Source organism: Lynx canadensis, chromosome A3, assembly GCF_007474595.2.
Source record: "Lynx canadensis isolate LIC74 chromosome A3, mLynCan4.pri.v2, whole genome shotgun sequence".
In the NCBI taxonomy this organism is placed as follows: Eukaryota; Metazoa; Chordata; class Mammalia; order Carnivora; family Felidae; genus Lynx; species Lynx canadensis.
This window is the reverse complement of record NC_044305.1, coordinates 131,215,602-131,228,685: the sequence shown is the minus strand read 5'-3', so window position 1 is coordinate 131,228,685 and position 13,084 is coordinate 131,215,602. Positions and strand designations below refer to the sequence as shown.

The 13,084-nt window shown below is 52.0% G+C and overlaps 1 protein-coding gene across 3 annotated transcripts in view; it reads left to right on the top strand.

The window, feature by feature from the left end:
- Nucleotides 1–13,084, top strand: part of LPIN1 (lipin 1) — a 130,665-nt gene that overhangs the window by 89,194 nt on the left and 28,387 nt on the right. For all 3 annotated transcript variants that reach the window (XM_030311623.1, XM_030311624.1, XM_030311625.1), the window contains 7 exons: nt 471–780; nt 1,896–1,989; nt 2,623–2,813; nt 4,475–4,568; nt 5,230–5,299; nt 8,900–8,992; nt 12,038–12,117. In XM_030311623.1, the coding sequence (XP_030167483.1) occupies nt 471–780; nt 1,896–1,989; nt 2,623–2,813; nt 4,475–4,568; nt 5,230–5,299; nt 8,900–8,992; nt 12,038–12,117 (932 nt within the window). The remainder of the gene's footprint in view (nt 1–470; nt 781–1,895; nt 1,990–2,622; nt 2,814–4,474; nt 4,569–5,229; nt 5,300–8,899; nt 8,993–12,037; nt 12,118–13,084) is intronic.

The window sequence follows — 13,084 nt, the reverse complement described above, 5'->3', positions numbered from 1 at the left end:
CCTTTGTAGTTACTATTCAGATTGACCCCCCAGCAGGATAAACAGCCCCCTGCTCTAACAGCAGAGGTTAGTTTGACAACACTCATCATGTTGTTGTGTGTAGTTGTAATTCATCTCTTGTCATTGCTGCAAAATACCCGCCGTATGAATATACTTCCCGTTCTACTGGTGGACGTTTATTTGAGCCTCTTGTATCTGTCGGCCTTTACTAATCCCACTGACTTCTCTTTGGCAGCTGATGTTATATATGAAAGTTCATTTGCTACGGATAGTCTGGTTTTTCTAGAATCTTTTGGCCGGTATGGAAATCGCCGGGTGGCTCCGAGGCTTAAATGTCCGTCAAACGGGCGGACAGTTCTGCAGATCTTTAATTGGTTGATTGTTTTTCCCCAGCTGACTCTGTTTTCCTGTTTGCCCACGCTCTGACCATTGTGTCCGTCTGTCTGTCTCTCTCTGCCCTTCTGATCTAGTCTCCACACAAGATGAAAGACTGCAGTCCATTAAACGGTAGGAAAGTCTGTGATAAGACGCACTTTCAGACCGTTCAGAGTGAATCTTCAGATGCGTTCAGTGACCAGTCGCCGACGCTGGCCAGGCCTCCCGTGCCGCCCGGTTTAGAGTCGAGCAAGCCTCCAACGGACGTGCAGTGTGTGAACGAAGATGATGTCGAGGCCTTAGGAGCCGCGGCCCCGCCTTTACCCGCGATTGAAGACCCCAAGCCCCTGTCTGCCAGTGTGGCCCCGATGGCGAGCAAGACAGATTCTCCTTCCAGGAAAAAAGGTGGGAAGGCCCGCGTGTGCTGGCTCCTTGTGCGTGAACTTGGTGCTCTGTCTGCACGCTTGGGTTCCTTCTCTCGGTTGTTCCGAATATGTCAAGGTGGGTGCTGGACCGGGACAGCCGTCGCGTTCAGTTTGTGCCCTTTTGCTGAAGGTGTTAAAGTATCAGAATTGAGTTATAGACAATCAGACGAAAGGAGCCGTTGGGGGCGGTGCAGTGAGCCCCCTCACTTTGTAGATCGGGGTGCTGGGATCCACGGGGATGCAGTCTTTTTCACACACTTGGGGCTATGTAGGAAGTTGATTAGGGAGCTCATCCTGGTCCCCTCTCCCCCTGCCCCGGGTTTCGGTCTAGCACGTTGCCCTGGTTTCGTTGCCGCAAGCGCCGCGTTATCCCTGCGTCCGATGAGCATTTGGGTGTTGGCCCGTTTTTGCCGGGAACGCCCCTCCTCGCGTATACATGCTCTGTGAGGCCAAGACTCTTTTGGTCTGGTTTCCTTTTGTGTCCCCTGCGCTCAGAATGGTGGCTGGCACACAGTCGGTGCTCCATAATTGCTCTCTTAAGACACACCCAGCTGCCTACCCGGAAGCGCTGACGTCACGCCTGATCTGGTAACCGCGCAGCCTTGTGCGGTTTTCCGGACGTGTGTGAGCCGGTGACGTGACACCCTGGCAGAGGTGGGCAGGGGGTCTGCGGCCCTGGTGCACCGCGACCGGCCCTGCACCGTTTCGGCTGCCGTCCCCGGGAGTCCTGGCCCAGAGAAGGGCCTGCGTCATGAGTGCCTTCATCATGTGATGCTAATGAGGATGACGACAGGAATCGCTTCAGCGCACGGTGCACCTAGTACCCTTCAGGCGCTTCGCACGCGGGGGGACAGAGACGCCGCAGGGCGACAGAACTTGGTCAGGGTCACACGCTTGGCGGTGATGGGGTCACGTGCGCACTGGGGTCACTCGGCGTCTGGAGTCGGGCCGCTGACTTCTGACCCGTGTGCTCTTGGGCCGGGGGGCCGCTTGTGAGCACAGTTGCACATTGCGCTTTAAGTGCCGTCTGGTGCGCCTCAGAAGTCCGCGCTTCCGGAAGGTCGCTGTTCTGACCTGGCCCGTTTGCTCTTGCAGACAAACGAAGCCGACACCTTGGTGCCGACGGCGTCTACTTGGACGACCTCACCGATATGGACCCGGAAGTGGCTGCGCTGTATTTTCCCAAAAAGTAAGATTTATTTTCACTCCTCTTACCGTTGTCTAGGTGACTCTGTGTGAGTCTGGTTTCCTCCTTCATGGCTGACTAAGGAGCGAGGGAGAAAAGGCAGTGGGAGGCTCAGATTTTACCGTGAGAAGCAACTGGTAACGACAGTGGGCTTCCCCTGGAGACGCGCATGGGGGTCTCCGTGCGGCTGGCTTCCCACCTTCGGAAAGGAACGCAAGCTCGCGGCTGGCTCCCGCGGTGACACCCACGGTCGTGTCGCAGCGGGCAGTGTGGCCCACACCCTGAACCGGTGGCCAAGAGCGGGCAGCCACCCCCTGGGAGAGGTTCCCTCCCCAGGAGAGGTTCTCCCGTGGCCCTCGGGGCCCCTGTTCGGTTCTGGGATTTGCAGGGAGGGCTGGCCCCTGGGCGGTCCCGTGGCCTCTTAGGACAGCGTGCCTTCTCCTCAGTTCGTTTCCCATGGCTTTGGGAGGGGACCCCAGGAGGCTAAAATAATTGTTTCCCTCCAAAGGTGATTCGTTGAGCCTGCCTTTCTCTGTCGTGGTCCTGAGGTGACCTCCTGTGCTCCTTCGAGGGCTGTCGTGTGGCGGGAGTCGTTTTGATGTCCTCGATGTCACAGTCTCTCCCCTGTCCTTCCAGCGGAGAGCCTTCCGGGCTGGCCAGACACACCAGCGACAACGGCGCCCGGTCGGCCAACCAGTCCCCGCAGTCCGTGGGCAGCTCTGGTATCGACAGCGGCGTGGAGAGCACCTCGGACAGCCCGAGGGACCTGCCGTCCATCGCCATCTCCCTCTGCGGAGGCCTCAGCGACAACAGGGAGATAACCAAAGGTAGCGCGGCCCCAGAGCCTGGCCTCGGAGCCCGTCTTTGAGCCACGGGCGCCCCCTGGTGGCCACCGGCCGCAACGTCCGGAAGCTTGGGCTTCTCTAGTTCCGTCCAAGGTCGCCTTCCGCTTGGCTGCCTCAGGGGTAGGGCAAGTGACTCATTGTCGCTCAAGGCCCAAATGTTGCCGGCTTGCAGTTGGCCTACCGGAGGGCTCTGTCGTTCACGCCACTCCTCCTACCTCCACTGTTCTTCTTCATCACGCCCCACCCCACCCCCCTCCCCGGGGGTGGTGCTTTCCGGCAGGTGAGGGTGTGCACTTCAACCCTTGGCGCTCAGAAGCCATCATCTCCCCTTCCTGCCCTGAGAAGCCATCCTAGACCCCTGTCTCCGTCCTCAGGTCCCTTCAGGGCTTCGTGAGTTTCTCCGCGAGGCTGGGGCCCTTTATTCTGGAACCTGAACCGGCGGATCCGGCAGCTGGTGATGGACTGAAAGAAGTTGCTTAATGTGACCCAGCTGGCCGGGTCCATTACAGGAAGTCTTTCTCAGGCCCCCTCCCCGTCTAATAACCAGCCACACTATGTTTCCGGATCTCGGGCACCGGCCACTCTGAAGCCCCGAAGCGGGGAGCACTCTGTGCGCGGGGAAGGGGTGGGAGGAGGCTGGTGTCGGTGGTACCCCCTCTGTGGTACACTCGCCCCCACCGTCATCTCACGGGGGTCCGTACAGATGAGGCCAGATTCCCATGGCCGGGAGTCCGCGAGGAGAGTAGCTGGTGATATGAATCAGGATTCCAAAGATCCGTGTTGTGGGCACTCCGAGTTGGCATCATGACCAGGGTTTGTTTTTTTTCTGCTGGATGGGGTGACTCTCAGTGTCCCGGGTCTCCTGGGTCCTGGTTTCGTTCGGGGGATACAGGGCCCCCCGAGGGAAAGGGTAGGAACAAATTAGGGTTACAGAGGTGGTCACAGCCCTCATCTAGGCTCAAGACGTGGCCCAGCTGAATGGGGGACCTCGAGTGGAAACCAGGGCTTTGGGTCAGAGCTCGTTCTAGAAGCCGGAGTCAGGGCTGAGGTCCAGGGCCTCCTGACCCGGTGGCCTTCCCGCCTCTCGGAGCGCGGTGGGCCTGGGCGGGCAGGTCTCACGCCGCCTCCGGCGCTTGCAACAGGTGAGTGAGCCCTTCAGGATGCCGTGCTTTCCGTGCATGACCTTGTCCCGCCTCATAGCCCCCGAGGAAGCAGGCGTGGTTCCGATCCCCACGTTACAGACGAGGGAACCGAGGTTTGGGGGGGCGAAGTACGAGCTCACTACAAGCTCACGCCAATAAGCGTGACTGATAAGCTGAGTGGCCTGGTTTCCGAGCCCGCTTACCCTTCAGCTGTTTCCGCGGATGCACCCGCGTATGTAAACGTCTTTTCCACACACCTGCTCCCGGCCTCGCTGCCTGCGGGTACGCTTCCCCGACCCCTCCGACTGCTCCCAGCCTGCCTTTGTTTCTGCACAGGCCCCGTCCCCAGAACTAACTGAAGCCCCTTTCCAAGCGCAGTGGAAGAATTGTCTATACGGCTGGAAGACACTTGCGAGCGAGCGAGTGCGTGAAAAGCGAGCCTACTGGCCTTCACGAACGTTCCTTATATTTTCTCCTTATTCCCTACGATTGCCTTCACAGATGCGTTTCTGGAACAAGCCGTGTCGTATCAGCAGTTTGTGGACAACCCAGCTCTCATTGACGACCCCAATCTTGTGGTGAAGATCGGGAACAAGTAGGTTCCTCTGGGAGGTCGTTTTGGCCGTCACGCCACGCTGTGGGAAGCGCACTTTTTCAGATGCAGAGATGGCGACGGCGTATAAACCTCGGAGATGTAAAACGAGGTCTTCGTTCCAGTTTATTATTAGCTCTTCACTAGCGGCACAATCCTGTGGTGTTACCTAGTTTTATTACGGAACGTGTCCAGTCTCAGCACTTGGCCCCTGGGCCTCAGGCCTGTGTAGTACGTAGGCGGGAACAGAATAGACCGCGTACCTCCCCCGGCTTGGGTGTCTGAGGTCACGGGCCGTGCAGGTGTTTTTGTAGCCTGTTGGTAAGCTTTCCTCCCTGAGGGGAAGTCAAGGGTGTTTAGGTATTAAGTTGGGGTACCTGGTTGCCTTTTTTATGAAACGTGGCAAGAAATGCCACAGGCACGTTGGTGGCACCGTGGCCACCGCGCCTGCCTGGCTGTGCTTGGCCCCTGGGACTGGCTGCTGTGGGGTCAGCGGGACGAGGGGCCCTGCCGGGGAGGGGCGTGAGGGGGAGGGCTAGGGTGTTGGCCTGTTGGGGACCCAGCTGGAGTTCCAGAACTTTCCACGACTCTTGTCTCATGACGCTCGTAAGACCTTGCAGCGTGAGCCTTGATCTTTGACATCTGTTTCCTTTTCTCCCGTCAGATATTATAACTGGACAACGGCGGCCCCTCTGCTCCTGGCGATGCAGGCCTTCCAGAAGCCTTTGCCAAAGGTGAGCTTTAACACGAGGAAGAAGAGGCGGCCCTGCAAGCGACGGGGAGACTCCTCTGGGTGGTTGGAACGTAACCGTTCTCGTAGCACCACAAAGTTCATCACATGACGTCCTTTCGGAGTTCGTGGAGTCCGCCTCTCTCGCACGGCACGCGGAGTGGCCTTCCCCTCCTTTATCAGGGCGAGACCTCCCAGTCCTGCCGGTTCCAGATCAAATCCTGCCCCCAGGGTTCCTCTCCCGACACCTGCTGCGCTAGGGACACAGCGGGGGGTGGGCAGGTGGCTGCCCGGATGTCAGAGCCCAGGGATGACGAGGGGACGAGAGAGAAGGGCTGGAGCAGGTGGCAGTTTGGGTGCAGGGAGACGGCGCATCAGACGCTGGGGGTGTTGGTGCCGCTCAGCCAGGAAGCAGGCCCCGGGGCCGAGCGGCCCAAGCGGGGAGCGGGCAGGGTCTGGCGGTTCCTAAGCCACCCGAGGCGGCGTGATGGCCGCAAGGAGGAGGCAGGGTTAGAAGGGCAGGTGGACTCCCGTGGCCCAGCATGCTCTCACGCTCCCCTCGGGACCCGCTGCACACTGGGCTTGGAATTGATCAGTTTTCCAGCGTTGCGTCTTCCTGCTGGATTATACATTCTTCGTGCTGCCAACACCGTGCCTCCCCTTGTCTCCCTCGTCCGCTTAGCAAGTGTTTTGTGCCATTTGGTGTTGTAGCAGATCAGCTAGTTCCGATATCTGAGGTTCTCGAAGAGTCTCCTCTGACTTTGTTGAGTCCGTGCTCACCCCTTCCTGCACACGCACGTGCCTGCGTGGGGAGGCGTTTTGGGATTTGGAGACTGCGACCTCGTCGGTGGTGGTACTTTGTCTGAGGTCACGTTTCCCTTGCTGGTTTTCTTTGGTCCCCGCCTGGTTCCTTGGTATCCGTGGCCCAGGATACATTTAAAAAAAAAAAATTTTTTTTTTTTACATTTATTTATTTTTGAGAGACAGGGAGAGACAGAGCGCGAGGAGGGGAGGGGCAGGGTGAGAGAGGGAGACACAGAATCCAAAACAGGCTTCAGGTTCCGAGCTGTCAGCTCGGAGCCCGATGCGGGATGCGAACCCACGAACCGTGAGATCGTGACCTGAGCCAAAGTCGGACGGACACTCGACCGACTGAGCCACCCAGGAGCCCCGGCCCAGGATACGTTTTTATGTTACATTTCTCAGCTCTTACACAGCAGTAAGAAAAATGACCAATGCAGTTGAAGTTTCCTTTACCTTAAAGGAGTTAGCTCACAGAAGGAGTGCGTGTGGCCCCTAAACTTAGTCTTTGTGATACACATCCTAAGTCTTTTTACGAGCTGTCAGTAAGTTTTCCACCCTGCTTATTGTGTTTATTAATATAGAATTCATTTTACATGTAGACTTTGTCTGTCTTTTATGGTCTCGTATCACCCTTGAACGGCCCTGCTTTCTCATTTGCAAAACTTGGGAAAATAGACCATCTTGTTTCCTAGTATTTTCTTAAATCTTTGACCGGTCTGGGTTTTATTCTGAGAGTGAGAGAGGTATCGGGAACCAAAATCAGTTTTTTTGTTTTTTGTTTTTTTTTTTTTCCCAGTTGGTTATCGCATCAGGATGCTTTGCTTGTAGAAAACAGAATGACTACAAGTAGCTTAAATAATAGGGGTTTCTTATCCGACTCAGTAAGAGTCTTAGAGGTTGGTAGTTTCAGGCTTGATGAATTTGGGTTAGCTTCTCCGTGATTTTCTTGGCTTTCCCTTTATGTTCACAAGGCGACTGTCCCCCCACATCGTCTTCTCAAACAGCCACCTCCCAAATAGGAAGGATGGAGACAGATTTCTCACTTTTCACTGGCTACCACTTGGTCACGTGATCACCTCCAAAGCGGTTGCGGGCAAAACAGTGACTATGACTGACGTAGACCAACCGAGGTCAGAACATACTGCACCTGATTCTTGAACAGGGTTTTAGATTTGTTGGCAAGAAAGAAAGGGGATGATGTGCCCAGAGCATCAAGTAACTGGGTCTGGCGTAGCTACCTAAGTATCTCAGTACCTTTTGTTAGATGACTCTTTCCCCCACTGCTAGGCAGTTACAGCCACAGCATGTATTCCGTTTGTTTATGGATTTAGGTTCATTTCCGGACTCTTCTGTTCCATCTATATGTTTACTCACGTACCAACATAACACTGTTTTAATTACTGTAGCTTTTAAATTTTTTTTTTTCAACGTTTTTTATTTATTTTTGGGACAGAGAGAGACAGAGCATGAACGGGGGAGGGGCAGAGAGAGAGGGAGACACAGAATCGGAAACAGGCTCCAGGCTCCGAGCCATCAGCCCAGAGCCCGACGCGGGGCTCGAACCCACGGACCGCGAGATCGTGACCTGGCTGAAGTCGGACGCTTAACCGACTGTGCCACCCAGGCGCCCCTACTGTAGCTTTTAAACGTATTTTAATATCCAGTGCGGCTTGGACCTACTTAATACTCTTCTGTCTATGAATTTTCTGGGATCTTTTTGTTTTATAAATGAACTTTAGAATCACTTTGTCTAGGTACGAAGATAATCCTGGTAGTCTGTTTTTTTTTTTGTTTTAATTGGGATTTTGTTACGTTTATGGATGAATTTAGGACGAATGGGGAAATCAACATCTGTACGAATTATCCTCTTTGTGACTAGGTTATGAAGGATTTGCTTTTTGGTATATTAGGAGTTTCTTTCGTATCAGGTAGGGATCTTTAAATGACCGAAAGAAGCACGCTTCAGGCGAAACATGTGAATGATTTCTCTTTCTGCTTACCTGCAGTCTGTTTGGCTGAAAGACATAAACTGTTTTTTCATTACTAGCGGGGGTGATGATTCCCTGATAGTTCCGTGAACCCTTTCCCTGGTGCTGGGATTTGCCTCAAGATGGATATTTTCTTCTTTGCAAATACTTAGAAAATAATGAATTATTATTTGATCTTCCCCCATTAAATGCTCATTTCTTTAGGGCAAGTGTATGAGTTTTCTTGTTAATACGTGAGGTTTTGACCCCAGTGCATCTACTCAGGTTCAGTCGGTCAAAATTTGGCAATTTACATTCACTAAAGAGATCCTGTGCATTTTATTTATTTATTTTTGTTTGTTTAAAAACGGTTTTTTACCCTATACGTCATGTCGGTCATTTCATTTTTTATTTTATACTCATCATGTTGAGAGTAACGGTATGTTAACCCGTAGATCACTTTAATTTGCAAACTTCTGGTCGTACTAATCACTAATGATTTTCAATGCTTTCTTTTTTTTTGTTGTTGTCGTCATGTTGTGTTTTATTTTTATTTGTTGTTTGTTTATCCCTTCACCATCTTCTTAAGTCTTCGTGCTTAAGTTATCTTCATGCAATTTTGGACGCCATTAGGTTTTGCTTCTCGGAAATTTTTCAGCCACGAAGAGTATGTCGTGTTTTCTCTGATTTTCTTTCTTCTTCTTCTTTTTTTTTTTTTTTTTTTTTTTTTAATCTTCCTTTGGTTTGCATGCGTGCGTCTTTTGGTTTGACTGTGCTGAGTGGATCTTTTTTTTTTTGGTTCCATTATTTATGTTCCCATCCGTTTAAAACAGGCCACTGTGGAAGCTCTCGTGAGGGATAAGATGCCCAGAAAGGGCGGAAGGTGGTGGTTTTCATGGAGGGGAAGAAACACCACGATCAAAGAGGTAAGCACGGGCCACCAAAGGGTGCTTCTACTTAGCCCAGACGACTTTGGGTCTGTGGAGTGCGTTTTCATGCTCCGGATGGGAGCTGAATGTGCCCAAGGCACAGTACTGGGTTTCTGGGAGCCAGCCCTGCCGAGAAGCAGCGAGAGGCCTCCCAGGGTGTGGGGGGAAGGGGCCGAGGAAGGGGAGGTGTGGCCAGAGAGCCTCGGTTCACCTCCTGGCCCTGCGACCTGGCTGGCGGGGGATACTGCGGGCAAGTCACTGCCCCTCTGGGATTTCTGCATCTGTGAAAAGAAGGGGTTCGGTCTGAGAGTTTACTTTTCTGTTTAAAGTTAAGCAGCCCTCTGCTGCTTGTGAGTCTCGTTTGAATGGGGTAACACTCCTCGTGCTAGACCGATTCCCGTTAGTCATGTCACCGAAAGGGCGCGTCTCAATATGCATGGCTTTCGTTTCCCTTTCTGTAGATGCCTATGCTTTCTTTCCAGCTCTCTGTCAACCTCTCAACCTATTTCTTGAAGGTTCCATGCCCCTGTGTCCACCCGACTTCCTTCCTCCTAAGGCTGTCCCCGCTCTGGCTCCACGACCGTAAGGGCAGCTGGCGAGGGGGGGCGGCGGTCATCCAGGGTTGTCTTAGGGCCTCCTTTTCCCCGGGCAGCCCCACCCATGCCCGTGCGATGACTCCTCTTATTTGCAAATCAGGCATTGTTTTGTATTCCATGTTCACTTACCAAGTAGCCAACTACGTGGCTATTCCATGTGAATGTTTCGAGACACTTCAAAGGTGGTCATTTCGAAGACTGACCTCACAGCTTTCTTGTGAATTCTTCCTTTGCCGGACCCTGGTGGGAAAATGGTGCCGGTGTCCCTCCATAGGCTAGACCCTTCCTTTTTCCTCACGTCTCACATTTAATTCATCATCAGGTCCCATCAATTTCCATCTTAAATATTTCTCGCATGTACCCACCTCGCTCCAGTTCCACCCCCACAAACGTAGGCTGGCGCCGTCCCTCCCAGGATTGCTTCCGGTGGTCGACTGGTCTCTTCTCGCCCTCTCTTCTTCGTCCTCTATACCGTAGGTGCATTGGTCGACTTAGGAGACTGGTCCAATTTATATTATTCCTTGCTTAAAACCTTCTGGGATCCCAGGTCTCTCCATGGTTGAGACCGATATTCTTAACATGGCTTACAACACTTGTATCCTAGCCCCTGCGTCCCTCTTTAAACTTTTTTTTGCCATTCTCCCCCTGCTTTCTCTACTGTAGCTTCACTGGCTGAACATACACTCTACCCCAGGACTTTTGCATATGCCATTTACACTGCCTGACGTTCCTGGGACCCCTCTCACTCCCCTTCACTTAATTGACTAGTGTCTCAAAAAGCCCTTTCTTGGCAGACTAGTCTGGGCTGCTGTTCTCTGCTCTCATAGTCCTGCCTGTGAAACGTTGCCTTCGTAAATTTTGTCAAGAGTTTGTAGTCATATTAGTGTGACTGTTAACATCTCTTTCTCCTCTAAATCCTAAACTCCACGAAGGCAGAGACCCTGTCTGGCTCTGATCCCTGGGTATCCTGGGTGCCCACATTGGACTCAGAGCAGGGGTTTGGCAAATATTTGAGGGAATGCTGATTACTTTTGGAATATAGTGTAGAGAAACCCCAAGGACAGTAGTCAAGTCGGTTGTTAGAATACTAACAGAAACCCCAGTGATCTCAATTTGTTTATTCCATGAGTTCAAAGGGAAAAAGTCTGATGGAAGGTTTTATCAAGAGGAAATTGTTCTTTGACATTTTCTTTCAGCATACCTGAGTGGTAGTGATTATTCCGTTATCTCCAAGGGTATGAACAGATTAGGGCAAACATATACTTTACTTTAGGTGACTTAAAACATAAAGGGCCTTTCTAGTTCCCTTCCTAGAGAGTAGAGCGTTCTAGAATTTAGGCAGAGGGCTGTTTGCTATTTCAAAGGCCTATTTATTGTAGATTATTCCCATTGGCACCAGTTTGAATTCAGGGGAATGCCAGCATGAAGGAAATCATGAAGTTGTGAAATTAAGTATTTCTTAAAAAAAACTGAAATACATTTATTTCAGATAGTTACGTATTTTTGAACTAGTCTAATAAAGGATTGTTGACAGTGGTGGCTATGTTACCTCAATAAATAGATTAAAAGTTACTGGGCATGTTGTCACATCAATTTTATAAAGAGCTAACGAATATTTGGGTATAGTTTGTACTCATCCGATGTTACGACGGTCACCCTGATGTTTATGTTGCTCATTTTCTTATTAACACTGAAGCCACTAACCTGCCTCCTGACCAGATGATCGCAAATAGTGGGATTCAATTGTACACCCTTTGCCCTGGGTCCTCCCATCTGATGACTTCTGTGATGTGTGTGGGGGCTGGTGGATGTCTTCTGGTCCCTTGCCTGCTGCAGGCCAGGCTCTGTGTGGGCACAGCATCTCTGTGGTCCTCACGGCAGCGTTAGGACGTAGATGTTATCACCCCCCCTTTTACCGGTGAGGAGACAAGGCTCTGGAAGTTTCCATGACTTGCCCCAGCTTCCCAAGCAAGAGAAGCAGAACTGAGCCCAGATCTCTTTAGAGTCCCAGAGCTCTTTCTGGTACATCGGAGGAGCATTTTCTATGAGGAGTGTGTGGTGTTGGGAAGGAGAGAAGCATTTTCCCAAGCAAAATGTGGTGTGAAAATATTTTCAAGCATTTCTATCAGCAATTATAAGAAAATATTTTGAAAATATTCGGGTATCCAAGCAGCCCTTGATAAAGCATTTGCATAAGCTCCGGCGATTATGAAGTTTGGTTTGGTGCCACCAGCACTTCTGGAAAACAGACTCATTTCTGTCAAACAGTTTTTCTCAGCTTCACTCAAGGCATCCAAGCAAAGCACTAATCAGCACCTGCCATGCGTGGGGCGCGTATCACTGGGGACGGCATCCGGGGCTCTGCCCTGGGCTCCGGGGAGCCCGTCGTGGCACACCGGCCCTTCTCTCTGGTACTCCCCTGACTCCTTCTCGTCTCCTTCTCCAGGAAAGTAAGCCAGAGCAGTGCTTGGCTGGCAAGAGCCACAGCCCCGGGGAGCAGCCGTCACAGCTCGGCATGGCCACCAGGTACGGGGCGAGTTGGCGTGGGCCCTTGCGGCCCCTCTCTGTGTCCAAGGGCATGACGTGTGGCCGTTGGGGGCTGCTGGGGCGCACCGAGCATACAGGCCTGGGACCCAGGCGGACCGGGGTTGCAGCCGTGGGCGAACTGGAACAATGAACTGCGTTTCCCATGAATCAAATGGTGGCAGTGGTGCCCTTAGATACCTACCTTGCGAAGTGAACGTGAGACTCCGGGCACGTCCTGTAACTAGAGCCCTTCTCGTGGTCTCGGTGTTTGATGGCCCTGGATGTGCAGAAAACAGCAGCGGTGGCGATGATGGTGGCCAGCACCAGCGTTAACAGTAACGTGGAAATCAGTTTCGTTCGGAAGGAGATTGCTTTTCCCTATCATCTAAATACTTCCTGGGACTTTCACTGATACTTTCCTAAGTACGGACATGGGTTCGTATTGGCAACTCACACGTACTGTGAATGTTCGCCGTCAGGTTAATTTGTTCTTATGGGATTTGAGGGCAACTCTGATCTGAGGGCAATGCCATCGTGCACCAGTTAGGATGTCGATAACGTACGTAGATAGCGAATGAGCCAACGTAACGCCCTTTACCCGTCACCTTACCTTTAGAGTAATCCCGTGTTTAAGAAACTCAGGATTGCGTTCCTCATTTAGCAGGAAGAAAAAAGCGAACAAACTAATGGAAGGCAAGACGCAGATCTTAATCATTTTTGTATCCTGGGGGCTAAGCTGATGCCTGACACACAGCAGGCATTTCATAAATGTTGCAGAACTATTGCTGACTTGATAACTTTTACCCAATATATAGTTGATTCATAGGAGGGGCAGGCTTAGATCTCAGGTTCTCAGCCTCCCGGCCGTCGCTCTGCATTGTAAACTATTTTGTCTCTAGATTTCGCTGTTGGAAATAGAAAATATAGGCGGAAGTAGGAAAAACTCCCCGGAAGGGAGAAGGCAGGT